We start from the raw sequence: 26,562 nt of genomic DNA, 5'->3' as shown, positions 1-26,562 counted from the left end.
GAACACATCAATTTGAAGATGAGAGGGATGAAATGGAAACAGATATACACTTTAAGGTGTCATCATATAGAAGGTAGTTAATCCAAAGGAGTGGATGACATTTCCCGAAAAGAATATGCAACAAGAGAATCCAATAGAAAAAAAAGTTATCGGACAACTGGCTAACCATCTAGAAAAAAATAAGGCTGAATCCCTGCTTAACTCCTTGAATAAAAACAAATTTCAACCGGACCAAAAATTTAAATCTAAGAAAATGAAACTATTAAAGGACTAGGAGAAAACTTGGGTGATTAAAGAAAAAACTCTTAGAGATGACAAGTCCTTTTAAAATACCATGTCAAATATAAAAGACACACCAAAAAAGTTAATGGATTTGATTATATCAAAATGTAAAATTTCTTTGCAGAAGTAATACTACTAAATTCAAAAGATGATTAATGAACTAAGGGAATTATTTACAATATTTATGACAAAGGATAATTTTCTTTATTAACAAAGAAATCTTACTAATCAGGAAAATGATGAACAGCACAAAGAAAAATGGGCAATGATAAAGAAAGCTCAAGAGTTCATACAGAAAGAAATGTAGGTGGTTAATAAATATATAAAAATGCTCATCATCCCTTTATAGTGAAAAATGCAATTAATTGTATACTGTTTCTTACTTATCAGAATGCCCTAAATTAAAAAATTAATAATCCTCATTGTTAAGGAAAAGAAGTGGAGAAACTTACATCTTTGTATACTGGTGGTAATATAAATTGATGGAAATTTTAAAGGGAAATTTGGCATTATCTATCAAAATTTGAAATGTGTAAATCCTTTGTCCCAATAATTTCACTGCTAAGATTTTATCCTACTGATGCATTTGGAAAAGTATGCCAAGATATATACACAAGGACGTTCATTACAGCATGACTTATAAAGCTCAAAATGGCCTAAATGCACAATAATGGAGAATTGGTTAAATAAACTATGGGTCCTCCAAATAATGAAATATTATGCAGCCATTAAAAAGGAGAGCTTTATAACTACTGATATGAAAAGATCTGCATCAAAAAGAAACACAATTATATAGAATATGCCCCCATTTGTATAAAAGTTTTAGGAGTAGACTATGCATATACATCTAGAGAAAACATTTTCTAGAAGTAAACATGAACTGATAAGAGTGGTTACCTTTGGAACAGTGGCTTGGTGTCAAATTTTGTTTTACACCCCTCCCAATGCTTTGAGTTTCTTTTACCATGCATATCTATAACTTTAAAAAACAATTTAGTATTGAAAAAGTAAATGCAGATCCTATGAATAAAGTTTATGAAAGGAATGTATATCTTTGCTCTGTTAATTAATATTAATGAATTTAATTTTCTTATTAGAAGATAACTCTAAGGGTTCCTGATGTAAATGCACACACATGTACGTACACGCACACATAAACACATACACACCATGGAAACCATGGAAATTATTTTTAATGCCAAGCAAAATTTATATTTTTATATGTTTCTCTACAAGCTACAAATAGAATGTAGTTATGTCACCAAGACTGACAGAGAAATTTTAAGTCTCAATAGGTTATGCTCAAAGAAGTTTCATATTTATATTTAATATTTATATTGATATGACATTACCTAAGCAGAAGTCCACATAGTACCTTCATCTTTTGCTAGTGAGTCTTTAATTTTATCCACCACAGGGATTCTGCTTATTCAGCAGCCGCTGGTGGACGGCGAGGTGCTACGAAAGTCATGGTGGTTGTAACTGATGGTGAATCACATGATGGTTCCATGTTGAAAGCCGTGATTGATCAGTGCAACAGTGACAATATACTGAGGTTTGGCATAGCAGTAAGTGGCTTTTCTTTTTACTTGGGTAAATGTTCCTTTGTAACTTCCCAAGATTGCACTTTCTCATTTGCTGTTCATGGCTTAATAGAAAAGAAAATTTCTACTCTCTCTCTGCTTCTTGCTGATTTGCAGTCCTGTCAGCTAAGGGGATGTGGAGATGTTGCTTGATTTATGTCTTCAGAGGGCTTATTATTTTCAGAAACAGCCTAGAAAGTGCTAACTGGGAAATTAGTACAGCAGTAATGACCTTTTTTCCTTCTTTCTCTGTTTTCAAGGTTCTTGGGTACTTAAACAGAAACGCCCTTGACACTAAAAATTTAATAAAAGAAATTAAAGCAATTGCCAGTATTCCAACAGAAAGGTACTTTTTCAATGTGTCTGATGAAGTAGCCCTACTAGAAAAGGCTGGGACATTGGGAGAGCAAATTTTCAGCATCGAAGGTAAAAGAACTACTTCTTTCATGAGTTTTCTTTCGAAAACTTTTTTCAAGAATTCTTGATTTTATTACCAATACTTGCCTATTAATGTTAAGTTGTATCCAACGTATAAAAAGAATTCCTATACATCAGTAGGAAAAATAGACAAAGAACATGAATAAGTAGTTTATAAAAGACAAAATGCAAATGGCCAATAAACATAAGAAAATATCCCCAATTTCAGTAATTATTTAAAAATATAAATTAAAGCAATGTCATTTTGTGCCTGAAAGATAACAAAGATTAGTAATGTTTCATCTTGAAGAGATTATGGGGCAGCAAAGAAGCTCATACACTGTTGATAAGACTACAGATTGTATAACCTTTTTGAGGGGCAATTTAGTAATATCTATTATAAATCGTTTTGCCATTTTACACTGTGAAAATAGTTTTTATAATCATAAAATGTTTTACCTTTTTGCACTTTTATATAATTTCTAAAATTCATCAATTTGTTTACAACAAGTGTAAATACTTTTAAAATTAGAAAAATACAGTGATCCCAGTGGGGCCTCCATATGATCTCCAGGTGGGGGCAGACATCTGGTCTTAGTTCCTGATAGTCTTTTGTTTTACTGGATATGTGTCATAGACCAGAGCAAAGCCCTATACCCTGATCTTTCAGTTGTCATTGATGATGGCTATCAGCATAGACTCTCTGCCCCTGGCATCATCACCTTCCTAAGGAACTCAAAAGAACAAAGTTATCAACTTGTAGCAGCTGGGAGGGGCCGTTAAATCTACAGAGCATTGGGTTAATTAAACAGAGGTCATTCAAAGTTACAATATGGTTTCTTTTCTACAATATGACTTGCCTTTTGTCAACTTGTGTTGAGCTGGTATCATCAGTGTAGAAATATCACATGTCCAAGAGCTCCCTGTGTGGAGGACTGGAACACACTTCCCAGTTGGTAGCAAGTCCCACATGATCCATGGTTCCCGATGGTTAACCCAAATGCCTTTCAGCAATAAGGAGAGTATTTTATTGAACACCTACTGTGTATCAGGTACTGCTTCACAAGCTGGGTCCAAGGGGATTTGATGAATGAAGTATTCATTTCTACTTCTGTAGTCAAATCTTCATCTCTTGGTTATCCACTGGGAAGCTCTATCCAAAAAATTTTACTGCTTTTTAAACATCCCATGGTGCTTCTAAGTTGTTTAAATCATCATCAAAATCTAATGTGCTCTGAGATCATACAAAATTATTTGGCTCCCATGTTAATTTTGTTTGTTTGTGGTGGCCTGAATATGAACAATTGCAGTGCAGTCTAAATGATTTTGTGTATTATCTGCTATTGTGGATTTTGGGGAGCGCTGCTCTGGTTTATTAAAAGTCATCTCTACTCATCCTGTATAAATAATTACACCTTCTGAACAAGAGACTGTATCATGCTGTATAGTTTCCCTTCTCTATACTAATGTGGCAGTCCAGGAATTTAGCTTCTTTTTTGTGAAGATTAGTGAAAAGGAACCATTTTGACCACATTGTATGGAAAATGAGTTCTAATTGCGTCTTACAGTGCTAGTGCTAGAGGCAAGCATGTATGTAGAAAAATTTCCCAATTGGTAAAATTCCTACTCAGTCTTGAATCCTGGTTCCTGAAGCCTAATCGAAATATCTCTCAGCACAGTCTTCACTACAGATCAATTGCTGAGCTCCTCCAACTGTATCTGAGATATTTGTGCATTTATTAGTACCAATATTTGAAAGCTAAAAATTCAGTTAGTTTCTCAGCTAGTAATAGTAATTTAAAAAAAAAGAAAAAGACCATCACCTCAGTTTTCATCCTACCTCATCCCCTACGTGGAGGGTTCTTTGATATCAGGAACTTCATAAATAAATATGCTAATGCTTAGTCAAGAGTAATGCCAACTTGGAACCCTCCCTGGGAGGTATTGTGGATTTCTGTATGTGTTAGAACACTTCCTTGGTGATTTCTCCCTCCCACAATCTGCCAGCTCTAGATTTTTGAGCGAACATCAGAACACTGTGCGTGTGTATGTGTGTGTGCGTGCATGCATGTATGTTTGAAAATTTGATTTAAAACTGATGACAGTGATGTAATTTTTGAAACTGCCATTCCCCAGGCACCGTTCAAGGAGGAGACAACTTCCAGATGGAAATGTCACAAGTGGGATTCAGCGCAGATTACTCTCCTCAAAATGTGTGTATATCAGATAACTTCCAGCCATGCTGTCATTTGGCTTAACACTTCTGGGCACAATGGCCTTTACATAAAGGAAGATCAACATTTCTGAGTCCTAGTCACAGTCATTTCGTTTCTTTGTTCTGCTGATTTAGCATTTGAAAAATGAAGGTTAACAATGCCTTCCATTCCCTGTTTCACAAGAATTTTGTATGGAAACAAAAAATAATAATATACAAGACGACTTTGAGCACTCCAGGAGACAGGCAGTGAATTAATTCAAGGTATTATCATTGCAGGAACTCTCTTTGAATCAATTAACTAGTGGAAGAGTTTGTTAAAAACACAAGCTCTTGTCATAACTTCATTGAATTCTGACTTGCTGTTCTTTTTTCTGAGAGCAGAGACAGAAAATAGTTGAAAAAGTAAGGAGATAGGAAAAACATGGAATGAGAAATCTTCTTAGCTCAGAGAAGTCCATTCTTCTTTCTCGGAAGCATCTGTCATCCAGGCCTCTGATTCTAATTCTACTCAGGTGATGAGCGGAGTAGTAAAAGGGGCAAAGACATAGGTGACCCTGGGAAACAGGGAACAAGATGAACTCAGGATTTGAGTGGCAGGGTAAAGGACCAGAAACAGCTTATTTTCTCTCTACCATAAAAGGTGCTAACTTTTTCTGGATCACCGATCATTAGAGGATGCTCATAAAAGTAATGGGTCTTTCCCTCAGAGCAAATGTAAATGAACTCAGACACAGAGAATTTTGCACACAATTTCCTAAGGTTTTTGTGCATTCCCTGAAGTTCCTTCCTGCACCTGAGATTCAGAATCCCAGATTTATGACAATTACTCGCTTAATTCCGTTTTCTCTTATCCTCAAAATGGGATGGATCATTTCCCTATTTGTTATTTTCTTAGTGGCTTGTATTTTTCAAACCAAAATTGTATCTTTGACGTTTTCTAAGATCTAAGATCAAATGCTTAAAAATAATGTCTCCTCCTGATTACCCCTGCCTTCTATGCTGATTTATAGCTTTGAATATTCAAATTGGGTTTCCTTCCAATAGATGGACTTTTGTAGCTGTGCTGTTTTCAAATAGATGACAGGATCAAGATGAGAGAGGAAAATTTGAGAAGGAGTCAAGAAGAGTGTTGAAAACAGAATAGAATGCCCCAAGACCCGCCGGGGACAGCAGCATCACCCTCCTTCTCCTCCTCTGTCAGCACACTTCCTGTTTCCCAAACATGCCTCATATCCAACCGTGAGCTTTTCTTACGAATCCGTGGGACTGGAGGCTCACTTCTGACTCCTTTCTAAAAGCTGATAACTGTTCAGCATTTGCAAATATGCGCCTTTGAATGGACATTTCAAGATGTCTGCGTGCTCCTCCCGACCTACAGCTTATTAAAAAGATTTATCTATATAATGTGGCATACTAAATAAAGCCAAGATGAGAAGGCTTGTTATCCAGCACAAACATATTGAAACAATTCTGAGATATGTCAACATACATTCTTATAATTTTACTTTGTCATGCTTCATTTTTTTCCTTGAATCTAGGCAGTTTATTTCACTGTTTTGCCTACCCTGCATTCATATGCTTTAAAGGCCGTTTGTTGGAATGATCTTCATTTTTCGGTTATTTTAGGATATTCTGATGCTGGGTGCAGTGGGAGCTTATGGCTGGAGTGGGACTGTTGTCCAGGAGTCATCTCATGGACATTTGATCTTTCCTAAACAAGCCTTTGACCAAATTCTGCATGACAGAAACCACAGCTCATATTTAGGTAAGGCGCAGCAGCATTTGGCTCAGCAAATTTAAGTTCCCTTTTTTTTTTTTGATTGGCACCTGCACTAACATCTGTTGCCAATCTTTTTTCTTCTTCTTCTTCTCCCCAAAACACCCCTGGTACACAGTTGTATATTTTAGCTGTGGGTCCTTCAGTTGTGGCGTGTGGGATGCCACCTCAGCATGGCTTGATGAGCGGTGCTGTGTCTGCACCCAGGATCCGAACCGGCGAAACCCTGGGCCGCCGAAGCCGAGCGCGCGAACCTAACCACTCGGCCACGGGGACGGCCCATCAGTTCCCTGACTTTAAACCATCATCTTGTTGAATCTCAGGATCAGTTCAGCAAATCTCTTGAACCATCATCTAATTATTATACTTATTGCACATATTTATGCTGCCTCTTTGCCAATCAGGTCTTCACCCATAAATACTTAATGAAATTCACACAGGTATTATTCCTGGGACGTGATTGTGTTTCTCCAAAATGGAAACAGTTCCTAAAAACCAATCCAGTAAGTGTGGTCTTCTATTATTTTAGAGTTCTTAATTTTTTTGTTTCTATAATAAGCGGCCACCGATTTTGAGCACCTACTCTGGGACAGTTTCTGAGCTGGCTTTTCTATCTACATAAACATTTAAATCCTTCAGCGACCCTCTGAGGGAAGTATTGTTATCCCCATTTTACCTTTGAGAGCCAGCAAGGTCAGTAAATAATAAAGGTGAGCAAGTTAGTAAGTGGCAAATCCAGAATTTGAACCTGAGACGGTCTGACTCCACAACCTTTGTTCTTCCTATTGTGCAGCATTACCTTTTAAATTCATTTGGTTATTCATTCAAGAAATATTCACTGGGTGCCAGGTTCATGATGGCTGATGGGGACAACTCAGAATCTAAGACTAGTTTTGTAGGTCGATGTCCCACAACACAGGGCAGTGCTGCTGGTGAAAGGGCAAGAGTAGCTCATCTTACAAAAAGGAAGATATGGCCTCAGTGATGTAGTCAGGAGTGCTAGGAACTGCTCATCACACCTAACAAAAAAGGACCTCTGATCATCTCTACTAACTTTGCAAGCCTATCTGGCCGAGATATTCCATAGTACCTACTCTGTAACTCTTTCTCTCCTAGGTTACTCCGTGGCTGCAATTTCTACTGGAAAAGGCGTCCACTTTGTTGCTGGTGCTCCTCGGGCAAATTATACTGGCCAGATCGTGCTGTACAGTGTTAATGAGAACGGCAACATCACAATTATTCAGACTCACAGAGGTGACCAGGTAAATTCCACGTTTAGCAGGTGAAATTAATTTTAGGGATGAGTGGGGAGTCAGTAAAAATGAAAGCTAACAGTTATTGAGTGCCTACCCTGTGGCTGGCTCTGTAATCTGCATTTATTTGAATATTCCTTAAATCTTCCCAACAATACTGAGATCTATCATCCCTTTTTGACAGGTGATTGAGAGTTTAACTCCCTTTCTAAGGTCACATAGCTTTCATGGGGTTGAGCTGTCATTAAAACTCTATCCCATGTGGCCTCAAAGCCTGTGCTGTTTGGTTACCTCCCATTGCGTATTTTTGACTCCTCAGATGAATAATGCATGGGTGTTACTTAGTCATAGTCACAGGCACCTAACTACTGCTTTGTAGGCAAGCCCCCACTAGGAGCCGAGAAGAAATAACAAGAAGGGAGAGGTATAGCATTATAAGGACTGAGCTGCTACATCTGGGCCTGTCAAGATGTCCTGTGGCTTTGACATTTCTAGAAGTAAAGCCACTCTCTTCTCTACTACTTTCTACTGATGTGTGACAGTTTGGGAGTTAGACCCTATGATGAGCCCCAGTCATGGCCCACTAGAACAAAGCCCAGCCGATAGACTCCTGTTTCCTTACTAAGCAATTTTGACCCCCGGGCTTGGCACATTTTTGAAATGAATGTCATTGATCTCTGACAACCAATAGAAACTTTTCTTCCTTGAGTTGGAGAAACTGACTATCCACAGAGTTCTTTCCTCTGAGATTAAGTCTGATCCCACTGTCTCCATGGATTTTCCAGGAGTAAGGAGACCTGAGTTTTTGACTTCCTTGACCACAAACCAGCGATGGTCATACTTTTCCCTCCTCTGTAATATTTTTAAAAAGGGTGCTTTTATTTTGAGGAAAACAATGAAAGCGTTATGGAAGGAATAACTTCGTGTTCGTTTCTGAATCCTTAAGAGGCATTCCCATAGGCGTGCGTTGAACATTGATTGAATGGGATGAACATTCAAATTCCCAACCTCTCTTACTTCACTTTCCCACCACGTAGTCCTCCCGTCCCAATCTATCCAGGAACTCCTCTCCTGCTCCAGATCATGCCGTGGACACTTATGTCACTAGTACTCTCCCACGCCCTCCACCTAGAAAACTCCTTGTCCTCTTTTAAGGTGCAATTCGAATACTCCTTAATCATTCTAAGCCTGCCTGACTCCCTGCGCTCTGGCCTCGCGGCGTTTGGTGCTTGCGTCTATTGCAGTATATTTTACCGTGGAAGCACAATTATTTGTTCCACCTCCGTCTTCCTCTCCCACTTCTCTCTACAATATCGCTCACATACTTTCTAAGTGCTTCTCTTAGAACACCACCACCAGCATCAGCAACACCTGGAATGCTTGTTTAAAATACTGTTTTCTGGGCAGTACACTAAACAGTACATCAGTATCTCTGGAAATGGGTCTCAGGAATCTGTATTTAAAAGACACTTTCTTGGCGATTTTTGTACACATGCAGGTTTAAGAACCAAGTGTTAGATGGTGCTAAAACCTGAGAGAAGGAACTCTGTTCTCCATCTTTATGTTCCTAGCACCTTTCAGGTAGTAAATACTCAATTGTGGAATGAGTAAACAAAAGTTCACTGTAATGTGAGGAGTACATGAACCCTAGGAATCCTAAGGTAACTATGCTTTATTACTCCAGATTGGCTCCTATTTTGGTAGTGTGCTGTGTTCAGTGGATGTGGATAAAGATGCCATCACAGATGTGCTCTTGGTAGGTGCACCGACGTACATGAATGACCTAAAGAAAGAGGAAGGAAGAGTCTACTTGTTTACTATCACAAAGGTAAGAAAAAAATATTTATTAAACTGACAGTTTAACTTGCTTTAGTATTGGTAAATAAAAGTTAATTTGCATTTTTGAAGAATAAAGAAACATTATTCTTGAATGATAATTTTCATATATAGTCTAGTTTATATTTCATCATTGTGAGGATGTCACCATGAAGTTATAATTTTAAAAATCACATTAAAAAGCATAACGTAGAGTTTCATGTATAGTGCACTGCCATTTTCCATGAGAGGTTTTTGAATACATACTCTCTTATACAAATAAAGTCATTATAAATGCATGTCTTGGTTTGTTTGTTTGCTTGTTTTGGTGACAAAGATTGGCCCTGACCTAACATCCATGCCAATCTTCCTCTCTTTTGTATGTGGGACACTGCCACAGCATGGCTTGATGGGCAGTGTTTAGGTCCACCCCCAGGATCTAAACCTGTGAACCCCGGGCTGCTGAAGCGGAGCACGTGAACTTAACCACTGGGCCACTGGGCCAGCCTCAAGGCATATCATTTGTGAAATCCATGCACGTGCACACACAAAGATCTGTGTATTTCCCAAGTATCTCATCCCATTATTCTTCTTTGCTTTAAAGAAATAACAACAATAGAGCAAACCATCTTGTTAATATTTTACAGTGAAAAATGCAAATTGTACCAGGCACTTTGGAAACCTCTATATAAATCCCAGAGACTTTCTACATTAGTTTTCCAGGAAATTCCATTGCTTAGTGCAACATTTAGGTATATATCCAGCTCTTGGAATTTCCAGTCCTTGCACATAAGATTTAGCATACCCTAACATGGAAAAGCACAGTTTTTCCACCTTGTAGACTGAACTCTCTAAATCCGTGCACGTAAGTATAATCAACTCAGTGAAACCTGAAAAGAAAACCAGAATTAAAGGCACAGGTTGACATAGAAATGAGATGACTATATAAGGGAAAGGCTGGGAAAAGAGAAGCTGATATTAATGTAGGAAATATTATGTTTAGCTATTGTGATATTTTGTCCTACTTTATTTAAATTAATATAAAAATTAGCCCTTGAACAGAAGCAATTAAAACAATTATAAAACATATAAAGAATCTATAGGGGCCGGTTCCACAGTCTAGTGGTTAAGTTGACGTGCTCCTCTTCACTGACCTGTGTTCCCAGGTGCAGACCTACACCATTCATCAGTGGCCATGCTGTGGTAGTGACCTACATACAAAAATAGAGGGAGATTGGCACAGATGCTAGCTCAGGGACAATCTTCCTCAAGCAAAAAAAAAAAAAGAGGAAGATTGGCAACAGGTGTTCACTCAAGGCAAATCTTCCTCAGCAAAAAAAAAAAAGAAGAAGAAGAATTTAATTGAGTATTTAATAAGGGAATGTCATATCTGCTTGTATGAAAATTTAATAAATCCCCAGTTTCTTAAATGTTTCTTGCATGTCAAATATTCTGAATTATCATTAATTATTAAAGATGAGAAGATGTAATATCTTATCAAACTCAGTAACAAATTGTTTTTTGTAAGATTATTATAGAGGAGAAAGAATCACACTGACCCAGTTTCATGCTTGAGGAGCATTGCTTTCTTGTGAACTCATGAAATATTTCCATTCTTGATTTCAAAATCTGAAAAAACAACTGTGTCTTTTATAAGGAAATATCTTTTCTTTGGGCAGAATGACTTACTGTTTCTTATAATGGGATATTAACAAACTCATTTTCCACCTCTTATACTATTATAATTATGCCACTGTTCAGTAATTTTTAAGTAAAGGTCTAAATTAAGATATTGTGTTTTATTTTATTTTGTCTTTACCTTAATTTTATTCTGGATATTAGTAGATTTTCACCAGAAAAATTTTAAATCAAAAGGTTTAGAGACAGGTGAAGATCCTAATATTGAGGGAAAAAAGGAGACAAAGAAAGGGATACTTTTATGTAGGTTGTTCAGCCTCAGTAAAAAGAATTGCCTTTCGCCATGGTTTATGAGCAGATATCCTATGACCTTACTTACTAAAATTCTTATTTATAATTCTCATCATAAATAGAGAATTTTGAATTCTAGGTTTAAAATCCCATCCACGTTTAACAGTTTGCAAATTGGCTTGGGAATCATTTGCTGTGAATTTTAATTATAAAAGTTGTAAGGTTTACTTTAATCATCCCTCTTTTCCCCTTTGCAAGGGCATTTTGAATTGGCACCAGTTTCTTGAAGGCCCTGATGGTGTTGAAAACGCTCGGTTTGGTTCAGCGATTGCGGCTCTTTCAGACATCAACATGGATGGCTTTAATGACGTGATAGTAGGCTCGCCTTTGGAAAATCAGAACTCTGGAGCTGTGTACATCTACAATGGTCATGAGGGCACTATTCGCTTGAAGTATTCCCAGGTAATCCATGAGTTTCATGGTGATGTGTTTACAAGTGAGTATCAGTGTGTTAGCAATAGAGAGTATCATGCGGACCAGCCAATCCATCCCTCTTACATTATAACTTTATTCATTCACTCAACAAATGTTTCTTGTGCCTCTGTTGTGTAGCAAGCACTGTTGTAGACTCTGGGGATGCTGTGAAGAACAGGACAGGTGAAATTCTGCTCTCTGTGGATCTTACATTCTTGTGGAAGAGACGGAGGAAAAGCAAATAAGATAAAGTGATTCAGATAGTAGTAAATGATAAGAAATTTTAAAAAACTAAAATAGGGAATAAGTTTTCAGGGATGGGAAGTATCAGTATTTGAAAGAGTGACCAAGAAGGCCTCACTGAGAAGGCAGCTTTTGAGTAAAGGCCTGAAGGAAGTGAGCTGGCTAGGCGAGGAATCCGGACCAGAATTTGCATCAACTCCTTCCCAGTCCACTGATCTTGCACTGCTTTGTGCTGGCTTGTGATTTTATGTTAAAAGATTTATGCTGTTTCGTTGATGAAAATGTGGCTGCGGGAATGATAAACAGATCACGTAAGATGTGATTGAGAAATCAATGGAATTTTCTGGAGAATAAAACAACAAACCGTAAAAAAACGGCTATAGGGAGACTGTAACAATGTAATGGAGAAGCTGCCTTTTTTCTGTTACACTCATTGTGCACTATAATTTCATGTCAAACTTGCTCTTTCAGAAAATCCTGGGCTCCGACGGAGCCTTTAGGAGCCGTCTCCAGTACTTTGGGAGAGCCGTGGATGGCCATGAAGATTTAAACGGAGATTCCATCACCGATGTGTCCGTTGGTGCCTTTGGACAAGTGGTTCAGCTCTGGTGAGTCAGTGAGAGCCAGACACAACCTAGCTAACTAAAAAGCGACCTGCTGAGATTGCTGTGCTGGTGTGGTGGCAATGCCCTCGTGCATTATATAAGACTCTAGGACGTTTATGTGTCATAGTTTGCATAAAGGAAGAAATATGTCTTTCCTAGTGAGAGAAAACAAATATTTGCTTAACATTAGAATCGAGTTTCTCTTCTCCATCTGGTGAGCAGAAAAAGTGCATAGAAAAGACAAAGCCTTTGAAATGGTATCCAGGATATTTTTGAATATTATCTTCCAAATAGCCTTGCCTCAGCTCACAGAAAGGAAGCCTCATGAGAATGTCTTAAAAATACTGAACACTCAGACCACACAAGTAAAATGTAACTTCTCATGTGGCTATAAGGTATCTTTTGAAACTATTAGTCATAAACCAGAAGCCATTATTTAGGTTTAGCTGACCTCTCGTTGACCTCAGAAGGAGTTGAAGAGCAGGGGGAACAGTAAGGAATGCAAGGGCCATGTGGTTCAAGGACAAAAATAAATACACTGGGATGGTAGGGAGTGGAATCAGAAAGAAATTGAGAATTTGATCAAGAGTCCCCAAGAAAACATAGTGTAGCCATTCATTCATTCATTTCTGTTGAAAAATGTGCTTTACATGTCCAAATGTATCAAGAATAGAAAACATTACACACTGATATTGTGTTGTTTCTGAGTTTAGTGATACTATTTACACTATCTCACTTGTGCTTTTAAAGGATGAAATGCAGTGTTTTTAATGCATCATTTTAATGAAAGCTTTATGTGGAAAAAATAAAACTCAAGGATAATATTTAAGACTTTGAAAAATAAGAAAATGTATTTACTGAATAAAAGCAGTTAAGAGTAGCATACCATTAGAAAAATACAAGTTGTGAGAACATAATTATATGACTGATTTTTACATCAGCCTGTAGCCATCCCAGAGGCTTTGTCCTTGGTGGGTTATATTCTTACTATACTCTGACACCCTTTTAATACAGTCAGTGATGGCTAAACTTGTTTCTTTGAAGGTGAATTTGATTCTTCAAAATAGTCAAGACACATGGAATCAAATTAATTTATTGAAGTGATGAGTCAAGCTAAGTTAATGCCATTTTGAGGTCACATTCCTATAAGGATTTTCTGGGGAACTTCCTGAGAATAATTTTTCAAAAACAAGTTTACAAAATAATTTAAATCAATGTCATATCCACCGGGATAAGTGCTCAGCCTCTCAAAGAGATTGACTTTAAAAAAACATTCGCATAGACATTTTCGATCTTGTAAGTTTGAGGCCGTGTTGCATTTGTTATTAGGTATTTTATGACTGCTTATCAGGGGGCCTGATAGATACATGATTAACTATTGAAATAATTTTTCAGTTGCCTCAAGTCCTTCAAGTGGTACCTAAAATGAAGAGAAAATGTTTTCGATCTTGCTATGGTATTTTTCAAAACAGTGATGTTACTAGTTCTGCTTGCTGCTTTGTAAATAGTTGAGGGTGTGCACAAGGGGTCATTAATGAAGAAATACAAATTCCACTGGCCAAGGTCTTAGGAGACCATGGATTCTAATTTCTCACTTGCTAACTATTACTCAGTAAACAGGTAAGTTACCAAATGACTTTGTGTCTCAGACTTTTCATTGATAAAATGGAGAAAACATTTGTTCTACCTATTTCGCAGGAGTGTTATAGGAGCAAATGAGGCCATGTGTATGTGAAAGCCCCTCAGATGTCTAAAGGGCTGAACCAGAGTCAGAAATCTGCAGCACCCTGCCTGAGATGGACTCCTCAGCCATTTCCTGGCATCCGGCTAGTTGCCACCATCACGGCCATATGCCACACTTCCAGGAATCACTGCCAGCCACTGAGGCAACAGCAAGCAGCCACGATCACACTCCTCCGCCTGCCACCCGCCTTTGCCACCTGCTCTCTCCCATCCCTTTGTGAGAGGAGTGAATATCATGGCTTCCAGCTGGCAAAACACAACAGGGACCACGACTTCGTACTTTACTTACGAAGAAGTTGCAGGCTCCCGTCCTGGGCTCATGCGTGTGTTCATTAGACTAAAAAGATTAAATGTGGGTTGTGCTGGTAGTACGGTCACAAACAAAAAAGACGTTATCCCTACCTGCCATCTTAGAGCTTTCAAAGAAAAAACGCTGCTGAAGTGCTTAGATAGAGAGTGGAGAGGATAATTATATAATGCTGGCACGGGGTCCCCTATACAGAGTTTATAATATGTGCACTCGGCAATAATGTCCCCCTGTTTACATTTATGTCTTTCAGGTCACAGAGTATTGCTGATGTATCTGTAGACGCTTCATTCACACCAGAAAAAATCACTTTGTTCAACAAGAACGCTGAGATAAGCCTCAAACTGTGCTTCAGTGCTAAGTTTAGACCTACTAAGCAAAACAGTCAAGTGGGTGAGTAGACCTAAAATAATCTGTATGGACATAGGTTTGCCTGTAGGGCTTTAGTCTTGAATATAACCTATACTTTGGATTGGTAGACCAAAGGAATTTAGGGTCTTGCCGACATTTAAATTACCGCACAACAGAGGTGCCTGAGAATGGCTAGCTAGGCATGGAAGGTTTGTGTGCATCTCCCTCTGTCGTCTCTAGAAGCTAACGTTCTGCTGCAGAGAGTTGTAAGCTCTATGGCATAATCATGGGCTCTCCCAACTCTGTCCTTTGAGTTCCTCTTACCCACAGGTCCCTTACTGAAAACCTTGGGCACGCAGGTTACGCTGGACCACAGCCCGTATTAAATGAGTACACCATGTGCTGGCTATACCGTGATCAAGACAGGGTGTGTTCAGTACGAGTATCAAATATTATTCCTACTCTTGAGGAATTAATAAGCATGAAATAATGAGAGAGAAAATATAAAACAATATATAATTTGTGCCCAGTGTTTTAAATTTTCAAAGTAATCCAGAGATGTGAGTAAAAGTCTGAAATGTGTCCTATCATCAGAAAAGAATGAAGAAAACCATGGGCAAATGTCAGCAGGAATTGTCACTGTCTCTCTCTTGGACTGGCCAAGTTGTCTTTCAGGGTCTCACGTCCTCTCTGAAGTCTTTTCTAACCGCTTCATCTCCCCTGCATCTCTCCTGCCCCTTCCATATGTAGTGGTTGATTCAGCACATGAGTAGACGCTACCTTCTTTCATCTGCGGCTGTTTCATGGGGCCTAATCTTTCCATCAGGCTTGGGTCGCCAACTTCAGAAACCTGTAGTTCCTACAGGTATTTCATTAAGTAGTAAACAAATAAACTTAAAGATTGAAAATATAGGGGCTGGCCTGGTGGCGTAGTGGTTAAGTTCGTGTGCTCCGCTTCAGGGGCCTAGGGTTCACAGGTTCGGATCCCGGGCACAGACCTATGCACCACTCATCAAGCCACACTGAGGTCATGTCCCACACACAAAATAGAGGAAGATTGGCATGGATGTTAGCTCAGGGACAATCTTCCTCACCAAAAAAACAAATACAAATTTGGAGGCAGGTTAATTGTCATAATTCATACCAAGAAATAAATAGGTTAAGAATACAAAGCAGAAGTTAGATCCACATCTTGGCACACTTTCCTTATTTTCCTACTTGTCGTGTCTATCTGACATTTTTCCTTTCAGGTGTTAAACACTGACCCACTTCTGAGGAGCACATCTCACAGACCTGCCTTGTAGCACACCCATATGAGCAGCCGTGATAGTTGAGTCAAAAACCATTACCATATAAATATGAAGTGGCTAGCTGTAATGTACAGTGTAGGGGCTATCGTTAACTATACTGTATTGTATATTTGAAAGTTGCCAAGAGAGTAGATTTTTAAAGTTCTCACCACAAAAAAAAATCGTAACTGTGTGAGGTGATGGATGTGCTAACTAAGCTTATCGTGGTAATCATTTTGCAATATATACATATATCATATATCAAATCACTATGCCGTATACACCTTAAACTTACACAAGGTTATACGTCAATGATATCTCAATAAGGCTGGGGGGAAAAGCATGAAGTGGCTAGTCTGCCTAAAAGATTAATTTGGAAAATATATTCGTTGGCAGAAATGGCTGGCTGGTCACCTCTCCTGGCCCCGAAGCTTGGATTCACCTCATGTGTCTTCCTTCCACTTTTGACTGTTCTCCACCCCTTCTGTTGCCGCACACTTGAAAGGGGCTTTCTGCTTTCAGAAAATTCCCTTCCACTCGTTGTCCAGGGTCTCTTGCTATTGGGCACCTTTGAATCCGTTTCCTTGGCCTTCAGGTCCACACACTCATGTCCATTTGTCACTTAATTGCTTGGCAATAATAGTATATAAGACATGAATCCTATCTTCACAAATTTGAAAAGTGAATTATAAAGTATATGGTCTCTAGTCTTTATTGCATCAGGGGCACACTCCAGTTTAAAGTGAATAACATAGAAAATTAATATATTGCCAATGTGACTATATATCCTTTTTACCAAGCTGCTTGAAAAAACTGAAATAGTATTATCAAGTGTACTGACTTTGTCCTAGCTACACTCACCTCCCTGCCGTTATGTATCCTTTGTATTATTTTCACCACCTATTTTTAGTTCATTTGATTCTCATATTTTGTCTATCTTTGTTAACCTCATTAAGTCATTGGAGCAAGAAAAATTATACAACACTTCTAATAGATATTTTAAAGGTAACATGTAGAATTAATGTTTTTGGAAGTATATGCAACCTTTAAAATATTGAAAGTAATAAAATAAGATAGAGTAACCCCAAATAAGGCAGCTGATGCTGGGAATAGTATCTGATCTTCGCTCTCAGTTTTGGACATGAGGCCAGCAGACTTTAGCTGAACTTCCTAATAGTTCAGACGTTGGCTCCTGACATCAGTTTTTATCACATATGTTTCTCGTTTCCATTTCTCTGGGTTAGTATTATTGTCTCTGTTTTATAGATAAGGAAATGGAGGTTCAGAGAGGTTAAGCAAATTACCTAAAGCTTGCAAGCAGTGGACTCAGGATTCAAACCAAGTCTTTCTCATTCATTTCTTACTCCTGCAGCGTTGCATGCCTTTCCCCGTGTGAGCATCTAGAATGGGCCAGGCACGATACATGCTTACTTAGAGTGTCTCAGTTACTCCTCAAAAAACAGTTAATCCTCATAACTGCGTAGAAACAGCAAGAACATGGGCTCTGATTTCAAAATTACCCAAATTTTATTTCTGACCATGCCCTCACTGTGAACTGAGGTGAATTATTTTATCTCTTTCATTCTGTTCGTTATCAGAAAAATAGGATAATAATACCGACTTTCCAGGTTTACCACCAAACTTGTATAAGATAACATATGAGAATACGTTCACTTGGAGGCACTCAAGAACTGTTCCTTTGCTTTTCATATCACCATGTTGTGGATGATGAAATCTATGTTTGAGAGAGCAATTTGACCAACTCCACTCAGTGGATTTCCTGGTGGCAAGTCCAGTTTTCTTTCCACTGCTTCAAGCCACATCTCTTTGAATCACATTTCTTTGTATCCACAGTCACATACATCACACCAGAGCTAGAATTACAAATGTCCTGGGCTGTCCACGGCTCACAATCCATCAATGTAAAGACTGGTTTTTATGTCCTTGAAGTCAGAGACTTCACCCCATAAGACACAATAAAGCAGGGATGCTTTATCCGTAGAAGTTTTTTGTAATAACATTTCTTTATGATTTTTACCATAGCCATTACATATAACATCACACTTGATGCAGATCTATACTCATCCAGAGTAACCTCCAGGGGTTTATTTAAAGAAAACAATGAAAGGTACCTACGGAAGAATATGATAGTAAGTCAAGCTCAGAATTGCTCTGAGTACATCATCCACATACAGGTGAGGCCTCAGAGTCGTCCCTTTATCTCTCATTTCTTCTTAAAGACTAATGAATGGTGAAAATCCAAAATGGAAGCTTATGAATTAGGAAATGCTTGCCCTTTTAAATAATGGTTGTCTTGTCTAATTCTACGAACAGGAGGCATATTTCCTATATATTAATATATATGGTCACATTCTATTATTATACAAGTTAGTAGTATTAAATTTTATTTGGGATTGCAACTAAAAGCTAAAAATAAAATTCTGAAAGAAATCAAAGACACGATACCTTCTTAAATGTTTAGCAGGGAGAACTTTTAGTTGATGATAAATTTTATTTTGACATTTTCCTATCAGGGAATAATTTTATTCATTTTTAGGCTACTAAAAAGAACAATTCCAATTATGATTTCTACTATTGGTTTTATATTAATATAGGTGAAGGATGGTAGCTTGTGAGGTTAAAATTATTTGCTCTAATCTTATGCCGTAATTTCTAGAGTCCACATGGATTTTGAAAATCTCCCAAGTAGGAAAAATGCCTCTCAGGAGAACACTTCCAACAGGAAATTGATTTTATAAATTATATGAATATTTCCCCCTAGAAACAATGTTGAAAGTATACTTTACTCAAGAAACTATTTTTAAAAGAGCTGTTTAAGAACTTTCCTAGAATATGGTTCTTAGAGTTAAGATGCATAAGAATTTGCAAGGAAATTTTTATAAAATGCATATTCTGGGTCTCTACCACCAGAAATTTGGGTTTGAAAGTCCAAGGAATATGCAGATTTAAGGGACCACTCCAGATATTTTTGATGTAGATGGGTAGGACAGAGATCTCAAGAAATGCTAAGTATAAAGTTAATGGTTAGATGAATTAAAATCAGTTGAGTTTTGCTCAAGTTGAAGGTTTCTTGTTTCTGAAGGCCTGGGCTTTTTTCATTGTTAAGGTGCCAATTATTTAGATTCTTTAAAGGAACAGAAGCCAGCTTTCATTCTTTCCTATCCCTGCTAAGTGGTAGATGAAATTACACGTGTAATCCATTGTGGGGGAATGAACACAGCCAGACTCTTGTTCATATTTAAATCCTGTTCACTCTCATGTGTACTTGTGAAGTTTTCAGAAGGTATGTGTTATTTTGGCCAGCTAAGAGAGATTGTTTCAGTTAACACACCACATTTGATATCGATACCAAAGTCCATTCTATGTGCCAACCCTGCAGCCAGCTGAGGAAGCGTTCCCTTATAGCCAGGAAACCATCCAGGTAGGCAGGCCCCTCCAAAGGACTCAAGACAGGAGTAAGTCCTGCCTGTGAATGGACTAAGTGAAAATGAAGATATCGTTTCTTACAAAAAGGCAAATTCGATTTTTAGGGTTTGTCATTTGTATAGACATTGTTCTTTCCTGACAAGAACTGGAAAGATGTTTGTAAGAAGATTGCTAGATGACACTTACAACCCTGTTTTGGGATTTCTACATTTTTCAACAGGCGAGAAACCTCAAAGGCTGGAAGCAGCCCATGCCTCCTGGAACACTGCATACTCTCCACCCTCTATGTTAAAGGCCAAGTGGAGAAGTTGTACTTGTAGCTGAGTAGCACTGGCTTTACTGGCTGTTCAGTAATACATGCATCATTTTACATGTGCAAGGAGCAGAGCAGCTTCGAACAGTCAACTAGGGCCAGAAATTGGGGAGCTTGGATTCAGATGTGGGAATCACCTTACCTGGTTTTATAGAGCAGAGTTAGGTTCTGACTAGGGAAGAGAGTCCTCTTGTCCACTGCCTGGCAGCCAGCCCTGGGCACCTTCCCTTCTAGGTCATAATATTCCCGTCCAAATATTTGGTCAGGACACCTAAGGACTCTTAAATCCTGGCGATAGGAATCGGAAGGACGTAGCCAACAACCCAAGAGCTGGCACTGACGTAGGGGTCTTTTGAGCATTAAAACTGGACATATAATCTAAATATTTGTAATCACTTGTGTATAAATAATGAGATTGATCAGCTTAACTAAGAATTGCTGCTTCTGATTTTTACTGAACCCGAGTCTCTAAGTTTCTTAGCAGTGGAGAGGCTAAGAGCAGAATTAGGACAGAAGCGAAGCAGTAAGAATCTTGAAAATTCAAAACAAAGATATTCTACGTCATTGAGGGTGGACTGTGTTCTTAATTGTAAACACATTTGTGGTCATTTTCTTGTTTTGAACCTGCCGTGCCCTATAAACTGACTGTGTGTCTGTGCGTTCAGGAGCCTTCAGATGTTGTCAACTCTTTGGGTCTGTGTGTGAACATTAGTCTGGAAAACCCTGGCACTAGCCCTGCCCTTGAAGCTTACTCTGAGACTGCCAAGGTCTTCAGTGTAAGTATGGCCTGTCCTTCCTGGAATTCAGACTTGCTAACACAATTCACTGTCACTGCAGTAGCATTTGAAAGATGTGTAGGACATAGCCTTTAAATTGTTAATTTTCTAAATGAAATACACTTATGTGTAAAGGTCATCAGCATTTAGGCTCCGTGAAGGTAGAGATTTTTGTCTTACTTGCTCACTGCTCTATTCCCAGCTCCTTGAGCAGTGCCTGGCTCACCACAGGTGTTCAGTAAATATTTGTTGAAGAAGTAAATAACAAGAAAGTGACACCTTGTGCTCACTACCCACTTAAAAGATAAAATGTTACCAATAACCTATGAAGTTCTCCGCATCACTCCCCGCCCCCGTCACATCCACTTTCATCTTGCTCCCCAGGCAAATCATCGTCTTGAATTTTGCATTTATCGATGCTTTTCTTTCTGATGTTGCTAAACATGTATATATTCTTAAAACACTGTTTAGTTTTGCGTGGTTTTGAACTTTATGTAAATGGAATAATACTATATGTATTTTTCCACAATTTCCTTTTTTAACTCAGGAGTGAATGTCAGGGGTTGTTTTCGCTTTTTTGTAGATTCCTTTCCACAAAGACTGTGGTGATGATGGAATTTGCATCTCTGATCTAGTTCTACATGTCCAACAGCTGCCAGCTTCTCAGTAAGTTTTACTTTAAAGTTCAATGTAAAATAAATCAAAGACACATTAGATTACTTTATTCAAATGAATGTTTATGGAGAATTTTTTCTACAAAAGAAACATCCATAACTAATAAAGATCTTTAAAATCTAAATTTCAATTTCTACCATCCATATAGGAGTAAAACAATAAGAAATATAAAACCATTTATATTTTTGGATGATTCCTTTCCCTGCATTGTGATTAAAAGCCACAAAGAAAAGAATCTAATAGAATTTACTTATTCATTGTCAATATCAGTTTACTATGAAGATAGTTTATTATTAAGCAATTTCTCAGTCTTCCAAATAAATCTAAAGAGTTTATTTTGGAAATAAGTGACATATTTGAATACTGGCCTTTTTTTTTTTTTTTTTTTTACCTTAATGACTGTTTTTTTCCTTTTTCCTTTTAACAGAGAACAACCCTTTATTGTCAGCAACCAAAACAAAAGGTTAACATTTTCAGTAACACTGAAAAACAAAAAGGAAAGTGCATACAACGCTGGAATTGTTGTTGATTTTTCAGAAAATTTGTTTTTTGCTTCCTGGTCCATGCCGGTATGTGATGGCACCCTGTGCTGACCGCTGCTGTGTTTACTACTCCCTGTCAATTACCGTCTTCCTTATATTCAAATCTCCACATCCTCTGTGTTGTCTGAAGAAGCAGCTCAACCCTCGGTGTGATCAGTCCTAACTTTGGGGCTCCCAGCTAGTTAAGCCGCATGAGAACACAGCCTGGCTCTGTAGCTAGCCCAGTTCTGCTTCACAGCTTGGGTCAGTTTTTCCTTTGCCCTCGGACTTGGCAGCCGTAGCCAGACACTACCGTAACTCTTCTCCAGCCATCTGTGTGATGAGGCTCCATCATGCTGCACAGATGCTATGAGCTGCACTTGCTCTGAGAAATGAGAGTCCCACAGCTCAGCCTGAGCTTTGTAACCACAGGTCTTGCTGCTGCCAAGATGATGCATTCCAGCGAGGGCAGTTAATCATGTTGACTTGATCACTATACCAGGAACACACTTGACCATGAATGGCCCCCTGGTCCCGCCTCTGCCACTTTTCAGCAATGAAAAGGAGAGAAAGGAAAAGCTGAGACTTTTCCAAATTTGCTACTTGATAAAAGGATTAAAAAATGGTTTCATTTAGCGTAACATCAATGTGAACTTATAAATTTAGTGTTCTAAACCTATTCTGACTTCAGTATTTAAATTTCCTGTGCCAAATGGCAACTTCTTGTTTTAAAGAGGAAAAAAGCCTAAGGAAAACTAAAAAAGATTCCTGAAATTATTTAAAATATAGATAATCACCAACATATGATTTTGTTTTCTTCTCTTGACACTACGAATTTCACGGGTATGTATTGAAGACAGCATTTCTAAATACTGGATTAAAGTTATTTTGTGCTTTTGAAATATAAGAACTATGATTTATTTCTGGGGGGAAATTCCAGTATTTGACCTCTCCTTTGGCTTGTTGCATGTCCTGCTTGGCAATAAAAATAGTATATTAGCCACCTGGACAATACAAGATTTTCAAGTCTTGGGAGACAATAAATTACTTTAGTGTGAACCAACCTCACTGCTAAAATGTCCAGGTGGTTTATACATCCTTTAGCATGTATATGCATACACACACACATTATTTACTAATTGATTATTGTTTCCTTGGTCTCATTCAGGTTGATGGGACGGAAGTAACATGCCAGGTTGCTTCATCTCAGAAGTCTGTTACCTGTGATGTAGGCTACCCTGCTTTAAAGAGAAAACAAAAGGTATAATGTGCATTTCATCCTCAAATGCACACTACCCCCTCCTTGGCCCTAGTGTCACTTCACCAACATACCATCTTCTTGATTAGGTATCATCTTTTGATAGGCATCATGAAATAACTGGCTGCATATTTAGGGGAAGTGTTTAAATACTTGAACGTTTTCTTTAAGTTGTTAATAAAAGGGAGATTCCCCCTCCCCGTGCAATTCGTTCCAAAAAGCACATACAACATGGAAAGTTCTTTTTCTCTGAATACGTTGACCCACATTGGTCAAAGTGCTGTACAGAGTCGCAGATGTCATTTGTTAACCCCTGGTAAGCAAACTTTACATGAACACAAAGCTTTCAAATTTAGACAAGTATTTGTACCTTTGATGTGATGGCTTATATCTGTCAGCTGATTAAGCCTCTCTAATTCTAAAGATGAGGCATGCTAAAGCAAGGTGGGCCAATAAAAAGTCTACAAATCTGAAACTTAAGGTATATCAAATTCAGAATCAGATTAGAGTGAGTTTACTTTGATGGGAAGCTTTTTTTCATGTTTGCCCCTGAGTACAAATCATCATAAACTGATGAATTTCAATTTTGTGTGTAGGTGACTTTTACTATTAACTTCGACTTCAATCTTCAAAACCTTCAGAATCAGGCATCTGTCAGTTTCCAAGCCATGAGGTAAAACATAATGAAGTCATACACTGATGATGGATGATAGCTTTTATAATATTTCTCTTTAAGTAATTTTCTAACCTTTGTTTCAATAGTGAAAGCCATGAAGAAAACAAGGCAGATAATTCAGCCAACTTCAAAATTCCTCTGCTGTATGATGCTGATATTCACATAACAAGGTAGGTGAAATAATGCATGGCCTGTGACCTCTGACATCACTCCAGTTCATAGCACATTTGGCTCATGACTAAACAAGTCCTTTATATGCTCAGTCTTAACTGGAGAATTTGAATTAAAATATTTCTCCCTTGTCAACTAAAACAGAAGTCTAGAGACAAACTGGTCCCTAGGGGAACTTTGAGCGACTCTTTAGGTTTATTGACTGAGAGTAATGCTAGAAAGGCAGGGGAATAACCCTTCTGCCACAGACCAAGGGGAAACTCCCCTGCAGGCCCTCAGATGAGCTGCAATGCTTCCCAAGATGTCCAAGCAGAACTCTTAGGGTGCTGAGGAGCTGCCACCACTTTCTTCTCCGTGCCTATTTCCTACTGTCCACGTGAGATATCAAGTGATAGCCCCATTCCTGGACACTGAAGCCCCAAACACAAAGCTTTGCACATGGTAGGTCCATCAGGAATATTCAAACGAGTCACAGAAAATTAGTTTTTGGGTGGAAAATTCCTGACATAACAGCTTAGGAGTTTCTTCCAACCAGGAGGCAATGAGGCATTCTGCAAAGGAGGTCATCCACAAAGAAATGCTTTGTTCCCTTTTCTTACCTGCCCCAAGCAAGTAAACCTGAGAGCACTGGCCGGAAGGGTCCTCACTGATACCAGTCTTGAATATCTTGAATTGCTGAGGGAGACAAGTGTCTGGAGAAGTGAGTAACGTGTAAACACCACAGGTGCTAATAGGTTGGTATCATCAACGTCACTCCCACTTAGAAGTGAAGTGGGTTCATGGACTCAGACACAGTGGGGGACAGCTAGGCAGAACACAGGCTGCCGGTGACGCCCACCTCCAAGCCTGGGAACCAGAATTCTCTACCTGGTGAGCCACTAAGGCAGCTTCCCAGCCCAGATCACTGACCCCTGGAAAACATGCAGCAGTGTGTTCCCAAGAAGCCAGGCTGCCAAGTGTCCAGTGACGACAGATTTCTCTAACTCCCACCACATCAGTCCAGCCCGTAAAAGCATGGACAGTGTAGATCATCCAAAAGGTCACTGAGCAAAAACAAAAAGGAAAATGTGTCATTCTGTCTAGAGCTTGAGACACATGAGCGAAGATGAAAAGAATGCTTCTGTATCAAGTGAGTCGCAAACGGTAAAAGCAGAAACCGAGTTCAGCCAAGTCATCCATCCCTTAAAAATTAATCAGTAACTGCAGATTGCAAAGCACCCTCGGTTGCTAAAATAAGTAATTTAAGACAAATGCAGCCAAAGAGATTGATAGGACCACATTATCTGAATTTTTTTCTTCCTACTCATAATGATTCTTTCTCATCCTAAATGCTTTTTGTTAATACAGCTTTTTATGATTCCACTCTCCCACCGTGGCCAATTTTTTCAGATATTTTAACGTGAAATGAATGTAAGATTGAAAGGGGACTTCGTTTTTACTAACATCTTAGCTATGTATTTTTGTGATGATAAATTGGATTCCAAGAAATCCTGAAGTTCTTTAAACTATATTATACAGTTAAAAAATTAATATGGAGAATTATAAAGAATAAAGCTAAAGAGGCTCCTAATCCTACCACCCAGATCGTTCCTCTAGATGTTTTTTAGAAAGAAAAACATTAAATGTACGTGGATAGAAAATCCAAACATTACAGAAAGATACACAATGAAAAGTGGGTCATCCCTCCCCGCCTTGTCTGGTCATCACATAGATGACCATCTCGACTGTTTTCAGATGACCTTCCAGATACAGGGTTTGTTTATCTACCAGGATATGTGATGTGACACACACACACACAAATATACACATTTTATTTACTCAAATGGGATGATAAAATTTTCCTGTACCTTGCTTTTTATGCAATTTTAGAGAAGTTTTCAAGTCAGGACATACAGATCTAACTTGTCCTGTTCCTGTCTGGATCATAATTTATGTAACCAATTCAATATTAATGAGATATCTGGTTGTTTTGCATTTTTATTTTGTTTTGTTTAACCATCACAAGCAATGCTGTAGACAACATTTTGAAACAAACATCTTTACAAACTTTTTAAAAAATAGTCCTACCCCATTACTGAGTGTATCCCTTAGCAACCACGTTGATACTGTATAAATGTGCAGTTATATTGTGCATATATGATGGGTGGAAATAGAGGATAGTGGAATTATTTCTAAAATGGGATCCCCCTGAATATAGCTAACTGCTATTATAAATATATTGATCAACACTTAAGGAACTCTTAGGGAATAAATGAAAAAATGTTGGATCTCTTTAAAATGCAAAAGCAGAAAATATTAATCAATTTAGAAACTGGCTGTGCTTAGGAGCTCCCACAAAGATCTTCTGGAAGGCAAAGGGAATAATTCATGCACACACAGCCAGGCCTTCTATTTCAAATCCTAGTCAGTTTTCCCATCTTCCATGTAAGGCTGACAAAT

General features: G+C 38.3%; 1 protein-coding gene across 2 annotated transcripts in view; it reads left to right on the top strand.

Annotated features, from left to right (window-relative positions):
- The window catches only part of ITGA2 (integrin subunit alpha 2), a 93,566-nt gene that overhangs the window by 49,995 nt on the left and 17,009 nt on the right, over positions 1-26,562 (top strand). For both annotated transcript variants that reach the window (XM_070246825.1, XM_005604279.4), the window contains 16 exons: positions 1,700-1,850; positions 2,126-2,291; positions 4,419-4,495; positions 6,127-6,265; positions 7,394-7,539; positions 9,215-9,358; positions 11,533-11,736; positions 12,463-12,599; positions 14,900-15,039; positions 18,330-18,481; positions 20,712-20,822; positions 21,406-21,488; positions 21,925-22,066; positions 23,187-23,279; positions 23,873-23,949; positions 24,039-24,122. In XM_070246825.1, coding sequence (XP_070102926.1) covers positions 1,700-1,850; positions 2,126-2,291; positions 4,419-4,495; positions 6,127-6,265; positions 7,394-7,539; positions 9,215-9,358; positions 11,533-11,736; positions 12,463-12,599; positions 14,900-15,039; positions 18,330-18,481; positions 20,712-20,822; positions 21,406-21,488; positions 21,925-22,066; positions 23,187-23,279; positions 23,873-23,949; positions 24,039-24,122 — 2,046 coding nt within the window. The remainder of the gene's footprint in view (positions 1-1,699; positions 1,851-2,125; positions 2,292-4,418; positions 4,496-6,126; positions 6,266-7,393; positions 7,540-9,214; positions 9,359-11,532; positions 11,737-12,462; positions 12,600-14,899; positions 15,040-18,329; positions 18,482-20,711; positions 20,823-21,405; positions 21,489-21,924; positions 22,067-23,186; positions 23,280-23,872; positions 23,950-24,038; positions 24,123-26,562) is intronic.

Source organism: Equus caballus, chromosome 21 (genome assembly GCF_041296265.1).
Source record: "Equus caballus isolate H_3958 breed thoroughbred chromosome 21, TB-T2T, whole genome shotgun sequence".
Taxonomy (NCBI): domain Eukaryota; kingdom Metazoa; phylum Chordata; class Mammalia; order Perissodactyla; family Equidae; genus Equus; species Equus caballus.
Note: the sequence above shows the minus strand (reverse complement) of the source record. Positions and strands in the feature narration are given on the sequence as shown.